Source organism: Mustela lutreola, chromosome 16, assembly GCF_030435805.1.
Source record: "Mustela lutreola isolate mMusLut2 chromosome 16, mMusLut2.pri, whole genome shotgun sequence".
Taxonomy (NCBI): domain Eukaryota; kingdom Metazoa; phylum Chordata; class Mammalia; order Carnivora; family Mustelidae; genus Mustela; species Mustela lutreola.
In genome coordinates, this window is record NC_081305.1 from 12,378,038 (window position 1) to 12,393,774 (window position 15,737).

General features: G+C 54.9%; 1 protein-coding gene across 5 annotated transcripts in view; it reads left to right on the top strand.

Moving 5' to 3' along the window:
* Positions 1-412: 412 nt before the first annotated feature.
* Positions 413-15,737, top strand: part of PDPR (pyruvate dehydrogenase phosphatase regulatory subunit) — a 36,833-nt gene continuing 21,508 nt past the window's right edge. For 2 of the 5 annotated variants that reach the window (XR_009348970.1, XM_059153696.1), the window contains exons 1-6: positions 413-612; positions 8,070-8,358; positions 9,492-9,625; positions 13,778-13,859; positions 13,956-14,119; positions 14,787-14,908. Coding sequence is in view for 4 of the 5 variants with exons in the window: in XM_059153696.1 (XP_059009679.1) it covers positions 8,135-8,358; positions 9,492-9,625; positions 13,778-13,859; positions 13,956-14,119; positions 14,787-14,908 (726 nt within the window). In the remaining variant the exon portion in view is untranslated. Of the gene's footprint in view, positions 613-3,669; positions 3,849-8,069; positions 8,359-9,491; positions 9,626-13,777; positions 13,860-13,955; positions 14,120-14,786; positions 14,909-15,737 lie in introns of those variants that run through there. The other 3 variants (XM_059153697.1, XM_059153698.1, XM_059153699.1) reach the window with 3 other exon arrangements.

A 15,737-nucleotide genomic window follows, 5' to 3' on the forward strand; every position in this document is an offset into this window, starting at 1 on the left:
GGACCGAGAGAGTCCATTTCCCTCGTCCCAGACAGGCCAGGAAGGTGCAGGGTGCCAGAGCTCAGGGCCTCTATAAATCCCGCCTCGCCCGGGAAGAGCCGAGAGCCTGCGGGTCCAGAGCGGCTTTGAGCCTCGACCCACCCGGGGACAGAAGTGGGAACGCGCCTGGAGGGCAAAACGAAGCTCCACGCTCCCCAGAGCACCGCAGGCGAGCGCCCCACCGCGGACCTCCCGGGTCCACCTGCAGAGGTCAATCTGGTGGGTGGCCGGAGGTCAAGACCACCGGACCACCGCAGGGGGACCTCCAGTAATCAGGGGCGGGGCCTCGCGAGACCCAAACAAGCCACACGTGGCAGGGGAGGGGCCGCCACGGGGACGTCACGGCGCGCGCGTGCGCGGGAGCGATCTCGCTCCGGCGTACCCTTGTGGGGGCCGTAAAGCGCGGAAGGTCGCGGTCCCCGGCGTTCCCCGGAACTTTTTACTCCCTCTGCCCCGCCTCTTTCCTTTCCCGGCTCCCAGCGTTCTGGTGCCGGGACCCCTCGCAACTGTTGTGGCTGCTGCCCGGCTGCCGCCGGGGTGGTGCTGACCGCGGAGCGCTCGGAGGCCCGTGAGGTAAGGAACCGCTGTGGGGCCGCTCTGGCCTCCTCTCAGCGCGTCTCAGCGCCCCCCTTTCCGCTCTGGTCTCCCTCGGGGCTGGTCCCGGCCGCTCCGCGTTTCGTGTCGCTTGCGCCGGGTGGCCTCAGGCCTCTGGCGGCCGGGGTCGAGAGGGATTCGCCTCATCTCTCCCAGCCTGTCCGCGGCTGTGCTCCGTCCGGCCGAGGTGGTCCGGGTTTCGGAGACTAGTGCCCGGCTGCCCCGGGGCCTGCGCCGCGGCCCCTCAGGGGGCGTCCGCCGCCTCAGCCCGACGTCCAGAGCGCCGGCGGTGACCGCGCTTCGCGCTCCGGGCCTCGGCTTGCAAGCCCCTAGGGCGGAGGAGGCCGGGCTCGCAGGTCTTCGTCCGCTGCGGGCGCAGTTGCTTTCCCGCCTGGAGACGCGCTGCGGTCCGCCTGCGCCTCACTAACTTGCAGGACTGCTGCAGAGTGCGGCAGCCAAGTTAGCGGGGACAGTGTAGGCCCGGGGCAGTGGGCCGTCTTCGTGATGCGTGAGCACTCGGCACCGATGTGAAGCACACAGATGGGGTGCGGGCGTCTTCAGGTGTCCTTTGCCGGTGTGTGTGAGCGTGACGTACGGGGCTGCGGAGGGAAGGGGGTGGGGAGCCGCGCCCCAGGGCACACCTGGCCGGCACACCTGGCCGGCGCTGGCGGTTCCTTTGATTTCTTAAACTTGTCTGATCACCCGGTGGCACTTGTTGAGAATTACACACCCAGCACCGGCAGGGTCCGACTCTCCAGAGGGGGAGCCTGGGAGAGAAAAGTCCTTGGGGGGGGGGGGGGCTCTAGGGCTGAGGCAGGTGAGGGACATCTTAACCGCTCTCCCCTCACCAGTCTTCGTTGTCCCCAGCGGCCCGTTTGTACACACGCTGTGACCGTACAGAGGAACGACTCAGAGGGACTTGGAGCTGCCCTCTTGGTCGTGTTGGTGTAAGCAGATGTGGGCATACCTAGTCCCGATATTGAGTTTGCTCGGCAGATAATTTTTCTTCTTAGCGGAAGGCATTGTAGGGTCGTCTTAGTTTTTTAAAAATATAATTTCTTTTGGGCGCGTGACTTGTTTAGTCGGAAGAGCATGTGAGTCCCGAATGGGGTGTGGAGAGTACTTAAATAAAGCTTAAGATATGTATTTTTACACACACACATATTTTAAATCCGGTTATCGCTTTTTTTTCTTTGTTTTTGACACCTTCGGTTTCTTGTCTAGTGACTTTCCCTTCTCTGCCGTCAAGCTTGGCCTTGGTTTTGCTGCCAAACCTACTTGGATACTCTGGCATCTGCCTTTCTTTGTTTGGATCCACTTTAAATCTTTTTTGGTTCTTGTTTGCCTCCACCACTCACTGATTCTTTCAAGGTCATGATGCACACAAGGTCACAAATCTACTTGGTTCTCATCACCCTAGGCTGTTTTTTTTTTTTTTTTTTTTTCCCTGGAACAGTCTAGGTTTCTAACATTGTTTATTTCATCTTAAACCTCATCTGTTAATATGTGTCTTCTGTGGCATTTGCAATTCCTTTTATCCCACCAAGGGATGTGTCTTGTGGTTCTGGCCTCACAGCTACCGCTTCTGTACTCGTCTGAGGTTGTTTGATGGGTAGCAGGGAGTAAAGATTCTAGGGTAGACTCTGTGGTGCCATCCCGACAGGGTCTTACTCCTGGCTCTGCCACTATTGGCATTAGAGAAGCTTGGTCGAGTTCCTTCCCTGTGCCTCAGGTTCCCCAAGCAGTAGAAAAGAAATTTTAGTGCCTTATAGGTTTGTGAGTTTTAAGTCAGTTTTAAGTCAGTTGTACACCTAACGCAGCATCTGGTAGATTGTAACTGCCTTTGAAAATATTCCCATTTTCTTTTTAAAAATTCTTTCACGTGATTTAGATATCCCCTGAAGTCTGAGAGCCTAGCCTTGAGATCTCTGAATCCTCATTGAACTCCTCCCTCCCCACCCCCGTGTGTTCTCTCTTCTTATCCATTTAGCAACTTACATTTCCTAGGTGCCTATCCTGAATGCTGGGAGAAGTATGATCAAGTTATATCATTGGTCCCAGTTCCCAGAGATCTCCATGGTTATATGATACTAAAAAGTATCTTTACCAAGTGCTTCTTAGGTCCAGTGGCCATGTTTTTCCTTCTATTCTGATTGGGTGTTTGTAGCAGCTGTGTGAGGCAGGTCGTCCTAGCTTACCTCGTGGATGAGGAGCCCAAAGCATGGGGATGGAATAACTTGCTGCAAGTCCTAGAGCTAATGAGAGGTGGGTGGAGGCTTTCAAACCGCCAGCTGTCTGTCTCTCTGTAAAGCCTACATTCTCAGCTGGGCTGTTGTGCTGTTTCCCTGATTGACCAACATGGTCCGGGAAGCTCTGTGCTGGGAGAAGCCCAGGGTGCGATGGGAGAACATAGGAGGGCCACCTGACCCAGTGCTGGGGGAGGGGTCTAATAAGATTTCAGGCTGAGAGCCTTGGCGTTACCCTTGTTTGGGGAGTGGGTGGAGAGTGGCGAGAGCTATACTGTTTGGTTAGAGGAACAGTGTGCCCGGATCCCGGGGGGTTTCAGAATCCTATCCTGTTTGAGGAATTAGTTACAGAAAGGTTCAGCCTGGCTCCAGAGAGAGCAGAGTTAAGAAATGAGCCAGAGAGTGAAGGGTCTTGCACTTCTGCGAAGGAGATTGCCTTTTCCTGAGGGCATCAGAAAGACACTGAAGAGTTTTAAGCAGGGGCGTGAAACAAGATTTTTCATTTGAGAAGACTGGCTTAGAGTCCTGTGTCAGGATTGTGGGGTGTGGGGAGAACGGGCTGTGGAAACCCTTTCAGGAAGCTTCTTCGGTAATCTGAGCAAGGGTAGCCGCCTGTACTCAGGTAGCTGCAGCAGCGGGGGGGGGGGTGGGGGGGGTGGGGGGGGCGGCGGCGGCGGTGGGAGAAGTCGGTCCACCTGAGGGAAATGAAGCCTGTGGAATCCTTGGTCCTTGCAGGTTGGCTGCATAGAGGAGCCAAGAGAGGAGGAGCCCAGGGTAACACCCAGGGTTCTCATATATGGAGTCACACTGGGGACACAGAAATGGAGAAGATTTGGAGATTGTGGAGGATGGGTTTCCCTGTTGGATGTGTCCATTTTGACCTCTGGGAGCCCCAGCGGACTTGCTGTTGTTCCCTTGGAGGTGCAGACGCAAATGTTGGGGCCGCTGTGGATTGGGCCCTCGGTCACGGTAGGTAGTGAAATCCCCCGGAGAGTAGGGGACCGAGGGGAGTAACTGGTCCCAGAGCCCCCATGAGGGACATGGACTCGGAAAGATGGACAAGGGAGAGCAGCCAGCAAAGACGTGGCCAGGGTAGTAGGAGTCAGGATTAAACCACGAAAGAGGGTGTGAGTAGAGGGAGCGGTGGGCGACATGCGGTGCTTGAAGAGGACCTTATGAGGAGGGGGCCAGTGTTCCCAGAAGTTGGCAACATGAGCCTTCTCGGTGAGAGCAGCATTCCTGGCTGTTGGGGGAGGGGGTGCACAGAAGCCAAACTGCTTTGGTTCGGGACAGAAAGGAAATGGGGGAAAAAGGGACAGAACATACAGGAAGCCCTTTCCTGAAGGTATTCGTCAAGTGAAAAGACAGGTTGTGAGTTCGCATTAAGAGTCACTTCTGGCTCAGGACGCCTGGGTGGCTCAGTCAGTTAAGTGGCTGCCTTTGGCTCAGGTCAGGTCATGATCCCAGGGTCCTGGGACCCAGTCCCGCATTGGGACCTAGGCAAGGCAGCCTACTTCTTCCTCTGCCTGCTCTGGCTGCCACTCCCCCTGCCTGTGCACGCTCTCTGTCTCTGATAAATAGATAAATAAAATCTTCAAAGAAAAGAGGAACCTCTGGCTTGACCACCGGCAGACCGTGCAGTCACTGAGGGGTAAGGGAAGAAGGACACAGTCAGGCGGCAGCACTCGGGTGCAGAGCAGAGCAGCACATGGGACTGCTTATTTCGTATGGTGGGAAATCGTTGTTTTAAATTTTACTCATTTATTTGAGAGACCGCACGCAGGTGCACATGTGCCCATAAGTGGGGAAAGAGGCAGAGGGAGAGAGAATCCCTATATGGGGCTCGATCCCCTGACACTGAGACCATGACATGGGCTGAAGCCAAGTCCGACATTCAACCAACTGAGCCACCCAGGCACCCCGATGGGAAATCATAATTGCCTTCTATGTTTGTGTTTTCCGCCAAGACCATATTTTTTTATCATTTAGAATTTTTAAAGTGAAAAATCGCTACTCAAAGACATTTATGGAGGCTTTGTTCTGTTTCTTCAGTGGATTGGGAGGACTTGAACATGTGAAAACGCTGAGGGTCAGGAGGGCACCGAAGGCACATGGAGGAGGAGTTGGGTTCACGGACCTGGGTTCCTGGGGAGGAGGGGGAGGGTTCTGGGGCTCTTGGAGCCTTGAACTTTGGACTCTCTGAGGGAAGGAGAGATGGTTGCAGATGCCAGTGGGATTGTCGGTGGAGTTTCAGGGGAGGAGATGAGTGGGGTTATCTGCTTTGAAGGAAGGAAGGTGGGGGATCCGAGGTCTGGAGAGGATCAGTGCTGCGGGTTCAGAGGCAGAACATACACAGACATCTGCCTGTGGCTGAACCCGTGATGCCCCCCCCCCCCCCCCCCCCCCGGTTAGGCAGGGGGTAGCCACTGGCCTGAGCCATGGAGGAACTGGGTCTGTTCCAGTGTGACCAAGCTGTAATCCTTCCGAAGGGAGGGGGAGGGGGAAGGGGAGGAGCATGCTCCCTGCCGCCCCCTGGAGGCGAGCTCAGTAGAACGCGGCTGGCCAGGAAGGGGTGGCCGCTCCCTCAGAGGAGCTGTGGCTCTGTGGACACCCAGGAGAGAGGTACTGGGCGAAGGGCCAGGGCTTAACTTTGGAAAGGATCCTCTGGAGGGCACAGTGGAGAGATCTGGAGGGGAGGGTGCAGGGTGGTGGGGAGGGAGGGAAGCACAGAAGTTGGTGCTGTGGCCACGAGGTTGCAGGAAGAAGCTTCTCTCTTGAGACCCTTGGGCAGGGACCAAGGGTGCGAGGAGGCCTGGTGACTACTGCGAGGCAGCCGAGTGATCGGCCCTGGTTGGGTAGGATTTGACTTGGGATGCGGTGTAGGCCTTGCTCAGTCTCTGTTCGGAGAGGTTTGTGGTGGATAGGCGCCACACCTTGGCCTTGGACGAGTTGGGATTTTGGGGCCCCGCATGCTGCTGGGCGTGCTGTCTGCCGGGGCTCTCCTCGGAAGTCCCCTCCCCCCCAATGCTGGCGACCCGCTGGTGACCCTGCCGTCTCCCGGCAGGTGTGTCTGCAGTTTCCTGAACCTTGAACAGGCCTCTGCTTTGCTGGGAGAGTAGTTCTCCCTGGTGATCCGATCCCATACCCTTTTGCTTCTCTCTCTGATGATGCTGGTCCCAGCCTGTGACACCCGAGGGTGCAGGATAAGCCAAGCTGGACTCCCCCACCCACCCCTGCATCTGGGAGGAGGCCTGCCGGTCCCTGAGTCTCCCTCCAGCCCGCGGCCTGTGCAGACACGGCGCACACCGTCCCTCACCACAGCTTTGGGTCCTCTCTCTCCTCTTCCAGGACCTCATTCTTTGTCACCAGCTCTCCTTCCAGATCCACCTCTTTCCCTTTTCCCGGCCGTTCCCGCCAGCAGTGAAACAGGTTCAGGGCCCGTGCCTTTAGAGACCAAGAGCCTTGCTCTGCTCCCTTCAGAACAGAAAGTGAAGGAACAGTCCTCACTCCCTCATCTCCTCGCTCGCTCGGGAGCTTGCTGTGGCCCCGGTTTCATCCCGAGCACTCCCCTGGGAATGCTCTTTTTGGGGACACCAAGGACCTCTGCTGTCCCAGCAGACCCTTGTCCATCGTGCTGCAGGGTCCCTCAGGCACCATCCATAGGGAACCACTTTTTTTTTTTTTTTTAAAGATTTTATTTATTTACTTGAGAGAGAGAGAGAGTGAGAGAGAGCATGAGCAAGGAGAAGGTCAGAGGGAGAAGCAGACTGCACATGGAGCTGGGAGCCCGATGCGGGACCCGATCCCGGGACTCCAGGATCATGACCTGAGCCGAAGGCAGTCGTCCAACCAACTGAGCCACCCAGGCGTCCCGGGACCCGCTTCTTAAAGCCCCTTTCCTCTCTTGGCTTCTGTGACACTACAGCCCAGGCCTCTTTCTGCCTCGCCACGGCTCCTTCTCTGTCTCTTGAACCCCATCTGTTTGTCTGGATGCTGTCCGTCTCCCCAGCGCTCTGTCCTCTGTCCGGTACTTCTTCCTCTTCCCAAGCTCTGCGTGCTGGGGAGCCTCAGGGTCCTGCTTGTTCCTCAGCATGCTGGGTCTCCAGATACCTGCGCTGGTCCTTGGCTTCAGGCCTGGATGTCTGACCACTGCTGGTCCTTTCCCCGTGGATGCCCGCCAGACATCTTGCGTGTAACCCCTCGGGTGGGCTGTTGGCCCGCCTGCGCCCCTTCACAGCCTCCCTCTCGCTCACTCTCCCTGCCCGCCTCCGTCCCCATCCCTGGCCCTTCACACTGTGCTAAGTGGCATCGGTTGCTTAACCCAGAAGCTCTGCCGTCTGCCTTATTTCTCCCCTTGCCCCATTTTAACATCCCCTTTGCTGGCACGTCAGTTCTGTCATTTCGCGTCCAGAACAATTCAGTTGCGGCTCTGACTCCACTGCCACCATCCTGCTCTGAGTCTCCGTGCCCTCCCTCTAGGACTACGGCGGTCGCTTCCCAGCCCTGCTTTTCCTCTCGTTCTCCAGTCCTCTCCCCACCGTGGAGCCGGACTGATCTTGGAAAAGCATGTCCAGTTATTTCATTCCCTGCTTCTGTATTTTCCTTTGCACTTGGAGTGGAATCCCAGCTTGTCGCGATGGCATCCAAGGGCTGTGTGTCCTCGCTTTCTGCCTGCCTCTCCAGCCTTGTCGTGGGTCCACTCCGCTGATCACGCTGTGGGCACATTGGCCTCCTTTCTGTGCTGGGACTTCTCAAGGTCTGCCCACCCCACCCCCCACCCGGGGCCTTTGCACATGCTTGTGCCTCTGTCCGGAAGACGCAGCCCGCTGATTCCTGGTCACCATCAGGTCTCTTTTCCAATGTTCCTTGTTCCCGTCCGTCCTATTTGGCACATGACTTCAGTTATTCCAGCACGTTGGCTTTGCTCCTTGTTTGATCTGGGTACGGGCCGCCCCTGCTGTGGGCACCCTCACAGGCACTCCAACGCCCCCTTGCGTTCTGTGTCTCTAATGACAGTTGCATAAAGGTCGTCCCCTGCTGTCTCTATAGCTGGTGAAGCATCTGGAACTGCAGGGCCTCAGACACTGGCAGAAAGCGTGGCTAGCTGGTCTCTGTCGCCTCCTTTCCCTTTCTCAGTAATCCTGAGCACGGAGTACGGTGGAATGAAATCTGATTGCTTTCTCCGTCTAGTGTGAATGTCGGGGATCTCCGCCGTAGCTGAGTGAGAGCACACCTCCGAGCTGCCGACAGACGGGATGTTTTTTCGGTTGCTGTCGGCGGTCCGAAGACAAAGGCCCGGCCGAGGATGGCAGAACCGGTCGTCGGGGAGGAGCAGTGCGTCGGCCGCCGAGGCGCATTCTGTCGCCCTGCCCGCCCAGGCGCAGGTGGTCATCTGCGGTGGCGGGATCATGGGCACATCCGTGGCCTATCACCTCTCCAAGATGGGGTGGAAGGATATTGTCCTTTTGGAGCAGGGCAGGTAAGGAGCAGACACACACGGTGTGGGGCTGTGTTGCACCCACTGCTCGGGCTCCCCTCATCCCCTCCCCTCCCCTCCAAGTAACATGGGCCCAATAGTAGCCAGGCTGACTGGCACTCAGTAGCAGGAGAAGAGCCACAGAAAGGCTCCTGGACGCGCTTGTGCGATGATTATGCCCGTGTTCTTCGGCTCAGAGGGAGCTGCCCGGTTCCAGCATGGCAGGTCTCCTCAGAGAGAGTGCTTCATTTCGGGGTCATGGCGCACCTCGCCGTCTTGTCCTCTCCACTGTAGTCCACAGCAACACCAGCCCTGTGGCTCGGGAGCTTCCTCTGTGAGCCGAGCCGGAAGAGTCTGTGCATCTCTGCTCCTTTCCTTTATGGGGCTCACGCAACTCGAGTGCAGTGGTAAAGGGACAGAACAGTCACGAAGGTCGTGCGGCGTGCCCGTGCGCCTCGGCCCAGGAGGCGCGTTGCAGAGTGGGGTCCCGGTTGGATGTCATGGATCCGGCAGGTGCCACAGTGGTTAACTGAGGTTCATGCTCTGTTTCAGGCTGTTTCACTTTCCCCCGAATGTCCCCTTTCTGTGCTGTTGCCTGCCAGAAAGTGGATGACCTTTAACACGTCTGTTGTATTTATTTCTGAGTAGGCAATACATGTACACGACTCAGAGTGAAAATTGTAGAGAGTGTACAGGGGAAAATCTGCCCCCCGCTCCAGATTCTAGCTCGAAGTTTCCCTCGCTGGAGGCAAGTTAAGTTCCTTGTGTATCATTCCAGATGCTCCCCGCGCATATGAGCGCGTCTTTATCAGTCAGCTCGGATGTGTACCTGGGCATTCATTTGTTATTTTTTCCACTTTTGTATTCAGGTTGGTAGCGCACCTTAAACAGTGTCCCTCCCCTTGCTTTGCTCGTTAGGGTTGTTCCATATTGTGGCAGAAAAGCTTTCTCTCGTTCCTTTTTCTGTGCCCATGTGGAGTATCCTGCCGTCGAGGGGACTGTGGGCTGTCGGTGGCTAGGGAGGTGGCCTCCCCCTTCCCAGCTGACAGACGATGCCATAATGAGGGTCTCTGACCTAGCTGCCGTCGCGCGGGGGGAGCGAGTCCATCTGATGGCATTTTGGATGTGTCCTGCAGGCTGGCTGCTGGCTCCACGAGGTTCTGTGCTGGCATCCTGAGCACCGCCAGGCACCTGACCATCGAGCAGAAGATGGCAGACTATTCCAACAAGCTCTACCACCAGTTAGAGCAAGAAACGGGCATCCAGACAGGTAAGCAGGTAATCCGCCGCCCGCCGGTCAGCCTGTGGTGCGGACTCCGGGGCTCTGGGCCGTCTGCGCCCGGCACCGCGTCAGCCCGCGGGTTCGGTGGTCAGGACTCGAGTCCCAGGCCGGCGCTGCCGCTCGCCGGGGTCTTTTCCTGGCGCGAGTCTGTCAGCGTGTTGCGCTGTGTCCCGTTTCCCTGCCCGCCGGTCGAGGGGATCCGTCCTTACCCCGGATCCTTTCCAGAGCCTGTCATCCTCAGGATGTGAACGGCTCCCTGGGCCGTTTGCTGTGACTTCACTCACTGAAGTCTATCTAGCAAGTGGCCACACGTGGCTCCTGAACGAAGCCGCCGAAGACTTGCCCCGGTTCGGTGCGTGATGGTGACATTGCTCTGAGCCGCGGCACCTGCCCGGTTGCTCTGAAGGCTGTTTCTGACCAAAGAGCTTAAACGTAGGTTACCCGTCATGTGTGTCGTCAAGGGGAAAGACCCCAGGCAATCGCGAGCTAAGTATGACCAGAGCAAGTAGAGGGAGGGCCGAGCCCCGGGACAGCCCCGCAGGGTCACAAGGTAGAGGGTGTCTGTCCACGTGTCGTCAGGTGACGGATCGGCCGGAAGCCCAGGGGCCGATGAAACCGTTTGGTGGCCACGGGAGTTGTCCTGGGGGGGTAGCGGGGTCTAGAGCTGAAAATTCAGGACGCCCGTGTCCGTCAGGGTTGCTCTTCTGAAGACCCGTGTAATTCAGATCCCAGATGGTTCCAGGCTGATCCTGGCAAGGTTGGTAGTAGCCTGACGTGCTCGCCCGCTGAGGTGGCCCTGCCAGGGGTTGCAGCATAAGCACCGGGGATGTCTCCTTTGCTGCCCGTTCAGCGCTTATGTGACCCGCGACACGGCTGTCGTTGGGAGGGTGAGAGTTGATGTACTCAGAGGCTGAGGTTTTATGGCATTTCCCTTTCACAGGATTCCTACTCTTGCGAAGCGTCGCCTCGCGTGTAAATCTTGGATCAAGACTGAATGTCTGGGAACTGGGAGCGGGTGGCTGTGTTCGTGCAGAGGGGAGATGCCAGGAGAGGAGCTGGAGGAGGGGAGGGAAGAGGCCGTGGCCCTCTGCCCAGTGGATGAGCCTGGGGTCTCCCCGCCCCCCACAGTGTCCTCAGATTTGGCCGGGCTTCCTCTGGAGCGGTGCGGACTCAGTGAAGATGGTAAAAGGCGTCCCCGCTCCTCACCACCTCTGCTTTTGTCACGGAGGTTGGCTGCTGCGTGTAGGACAGGCGGGAGCGGGTCCCTTTTGGTTGGATTTAATTTGGGGGCAACGGGTACTTGAGTCGGGTGGGAGCAGAGTTGGAGTCAGGAGAGGGTCTGCCCCGCGGGCCCCGAGCCGGAACTGCCGACTTGCGGTCCCGGGTTCGGTTCCTCGTGCTTTGCCGAGCCCTGCATCGCTTACCTGCTTGGATGCGAGAGGAACCCGGGCCGTAGGCCTCTTGTCTACAAGGGAAGTTCATCTCACTTGAGTTCTGGGTCATTTCCTGGAACCGCATTTGGAGCCTGGTGTCTCCCTGTTGCTTTGCAGGGCAGCAGGGAAGTCAGGCCAGGGAGGGTGCAGGGGTCACGCTAGTCTGTCACCCCCGTTGCGGTTCAGCCATGGTGCAGCGGAAAGGGGAATGGGGGTCCCCAGAGGAGAATTCCGTTACCCGGCAGGATGTGCAGGGGTCAGTCGGGGGACTGGTTTTGAGCCATTAAATGAAGACACGTGACCTGTATACAAGCTGGATTTCCGGATATTACACGCTAATCCTCAGAGAGAGTGCATTTACGTGAGGGGTGTCTTTGCTCCTTTACTAATCTGACATGTCACTACTTCAGATGAGGTGGTCCATGCAGATCTTGTGTCTCCAAAGTTTGCTTTACCTTTTGTTGGTGTTTATCAGTTCATCATATGCTCTTCATACCATCTTTTGAATCGGGAATTGTTTGGTACATGTTCATTTTTTGTTTCATTAAATGCAAAAATATTTAAAATAATCATTAAAGCGTATTATGGAAGGCTCTGTGAGGCAGCTCATGTGAATAAGTGCTTTGGGGCGCCTGGGAGGCTCAGTCTACCTTCAGTTCAGGGCATGGTCTCGGGGTCCTGGGATCGAGCTCTAGGTTGTGCTCCCTGCTCAGCGGGAAGCCGGCTTTGCCCTCTGCCTGTCTCTCCCACTCATGCTTGCTTGCGCTCTCTCTTACTCTTTCTCTCATAAATGAATAAAATCTAAAAAAAAAAAAAAAAAAAAAAAAAAACCAGTTTGCCTTTCATAACAGCAGAGGAGGGTGCCCCAGTATGCGCCGTTGGTTTGTCCACTTCCCATTACCTGATGTTCATAGTATCCTTTTTTGGTTGTTGGAGAGATGCAGTACAGATCCCTGTAGTTTGCATTTGTTTTCTCTTGCTGTTTCTAAAAGACAGAGTTCTAGAAGATTGATGATTTGAGCAAAAAGCGTTCGTATTTTCAACTCTGATAGGTATGGCCAGATCTGTCCCCGAAGGAGCTACCCGTCACCAGCAGGTGTGAGCGCGCTTACTGCCTCAGCGTCTCCTCAGTACTACATATGGGGTTTCCATTCTACTTTCTTGTTAACTAATCTCTCTGCCCAATGTGAGGCTTGAACTCATGACCCCGAGAGCAAGAGTCACGTGCTCTATCAGCTGAGCCGGCCAGGTGCCCCACGTTGGGTATTATTTTCATTTTTACTAATATGAGAGATGGAAAAAGTTATCGGATTCCAGTTTGCATCTTTATCACTTAAATATTATTTCTTAGGTCTATTGGCCATTTGTATTTCTTCTCTGACTTGTTTTTTAACCCACTGAGCCACCCAGGCGCCCCTCTGACTTGTTTTTTAGTATCAGATATCTACCTTCTCTTACCAAACCTGAGAAGTTCTATGTTATGGCTTCAAACCTGGGATAAAGCACGTTTTATGTCAGGAAGCTCTAGACCAAATTTTAAAAGTCCTCTGTGGGAAGACAGTGGACAGGGAGGCTTGTGAAGCAGTGACAGACTGTTGTGGCCGGTGGTTCTGTGGGGAAGAGTGCAGTTTGGCCTCATGCGTGTGCTGTGATGTGCAGCTTTGTGCACAGTGGCCCTGTCCTCCCGGGGGACTGTTTGCTAGGGAGTGGGAAGTGACTGCTAAAGCCTTGTCTGCAGGTGAGACTCCTTGTGATCAGCCCCCTCGCTGGCCACGATCACCCCACTGGCCTGTCTGTCTGCAGTTTTTAAAAAGCAGTCTCTGAAATTTAATCTCCGAACTGAGACATTCTTGTTGTGTCAGGGAAGGGCATATTTACCTGATGATTTCAAAAGAGACGAGAAATATATTTAAGAGATCCTCCAGTGCTGTCTTTTATAAAGATGGCCTGATTGATTTAGCTTTTTCATCATCAGAACTGAAAGTGAAGTATGTTAGGGAGATTGTCACTGACTCAAGCGCGATCAAGGTTGTGTCAGGTATGCTGACTGCAAAGACCAGGAATTGACTCCGGCCAACTTGGACAGAAGGGAGTTTGTTGGAAGGCCATGGGAGCCAGTCGAGTTGGCGGAAGGCTGCCAGCTGGAGAAGGGAGCTAGAGGCTGGACCAGGGGGAACCCAGTGCAGGCAGCCCCTCAGCTGAAACAGGGCCGGTCTGGCCAGGATGCTGCTGCACCTGAGATCACCGGCCTCCAGCAGTCACCCACTTGCTCCAGACCCAGTATGCCACCCAGGAGGGTCTGTCTGGTGGGCTGACTGTGGCCACAGGCCCACTGGCTGTGCTGCAGTGAGAGAGGGAGGGCCCAGCCCCTGGGCACCGGTGTTGTGAGTGGCCTGCATCGGGTCACACTCCCACCAAAACCACAGGGAAAAAGGCTAAAAAAACTGAAGAAGGAGATGGGTTCTGGGGTACATTCCCTTTCAAAAAGCTTTGTAGCAACAGTATCTCTCATTTTTATTTTACGAGTGATTATTGAAGATGTACATGAAAATCCAACTCGATCCTCCCAAAACCCTAGCCGAGGATGTCTGGGTGGTGGTGGTTCCAGGACCCCTCACTGGTCTTCGAACTTACAGTCTAGGGGGCTTGCCCCTCTGACCCCTACGGGAGGCCTGGGCTGCTCAGTCTGGGCTGGTTTTCCTTACAGGTTACATAAGGACAGGCTCGGTCTTTCTGGCCCAAACTCAGGACCGGCTGATCTCCCTGAAGCGCATCAACTCAAGGCTGAAGTACGTATGAGGCTAGAAGCCTGTCCTGATGCTCCTGTCAGACTGACCTCTGCCAGAGGGCCATGCATATCATTGTCCCCTTGTGTTCTGCGGCAGTGTCATAGGCATCCCTTCTGAGATCATCTCTCCCAAGAAGGTCGCTGAACTTCACCCTCTCCTCAACGTGCACGACCTGGTGGGGGCCATGCATGTTCCCGAGGATGCCGTGGTGTCCTCTGCTGATGTGGCTCTTGCCCTGGCCAGTGCTGCCTCCCAAAATGGTAAGCGGGTTCCTGGGTGAGGAAGGAAGAGGTTACATAAGAAGGTGTCTCACAACTGGCGGTGACTCCAGTTCAGCTTCCGTTTCTGAGCATTGCCTCTTAGAGTGTTTGTTTGAATGTACTATCTGTTAATAAATGTTTCCTCAGGGCCATATTTTTCTTAATAAAGTTCTAAGGAACTGCTTTTAGTACTGATCAGTGCACTTCAGGCCTATGGGACTCCCCCCACCCCCAAGAACATGAGAAGCTCCAAGGTCAAAAGACACAAGTGGACTAAATCCACAGCTGGTTGTGTCCTGGGGTTGGAATGAACGAGGGGAAGACTAACCACTGTCTACGGTGTTCTCTTTGGATGAACTGATTCACGGTGTGGGTGCATTAGGATTTAAGGTGCTTTATTTGAACTTTTTCTCCCCTACCCCTTTTATGATTCCTGGAATGGAGTTGTGTGCTAACGTTGTCCGCTGTTTTAAGTCTTGGGAAAGGCCCACTGATATAGTCTCAGGATGTGGTTCCTGGGAATTTTTTTTTTTTTTTTTTTTTTTTTTTTAAATAAATCACTGACCTGGCTTTTTCAGTGTTTCTCAGGGGTTGAGAATCTGCTACAGAGACCTTAATTCTGGGCCATTAGAGAATGGATGCATCAACTTTCTTTACCTTGGAACAGGTGTCCAGATTTATGACCGGACCAGTGTTCTTCACGTAATGGTCAAGAAAGGTCAAGTTACTGGTGTGGAGACAGATAAAGGACAGATCGAGTGCCAGTATTTTGTCAACTGTGCTGGTCAGGTAGGGGAGCAACCATACTGGGTCACTGATTTTCTCACTTCACTGTTCCCTCTGGGATTTTAGGTATGGAGATGTAAGGTTAATGCAGTGATGAACTCAGCAGTCCTCAGGGATCACCTGTTCCTTGTTTGGACTAGAAACCTCAGAATTCTTTTATTCTTTTTTTTTTTTTTTTTAGATTTTATTTATTTATTTGACAGATCACATGTAGGCAGAGAGAGAAGAGGAAGCAGGCCCCCTGACAAGCAGAAAGCCCGATGCAGGGCTCAATCCCAGGACCCTGAGATCATGACCTGAGCCAAAGGCAGAGGCTTTAGCCCACTGAGCCACCCAGACACCCCAGAATTCTTTTTTTTTTAAAATATTTTTATTTTTATTTAACAGACAGAGATCACAAGTAGGCAGAGAGTCGGGCAGAGAGAGGGGAGGGGGAGAAGCAGGCTCCCTGCTGAGCAGAGCGGCTGATGCGGGGCTTGATCCCAGGACCCTGGGATCATGACCTGAACCGAAGGCAGAGGCTTTAACCCACTGAGCCACCCAGGTGCCCCCAGAATTCTTTTATTCTAAATCAGAGGCCTCCAGCCAGTCCTCAGAGAGGAGCACCAGTGGTGACCTTTTCCTCCCGCCACCCTGGGTTAATCGGTGCCAGGAAGTCTGCGAAATGGTCGGGCATTGACAGAAATCCTTGGCGTTGGGTCTCCTTTGGTGTTTCATTTCATCCTGCCACCCAGCAAATAAAGCACAGGGCTATTTTTTGTGTCGGGAGTGTGGATTCGGTTCAGAACACTAAGCTGCTCCTACTTTTAAGGCAGATTGGTTCCTTGCCTTC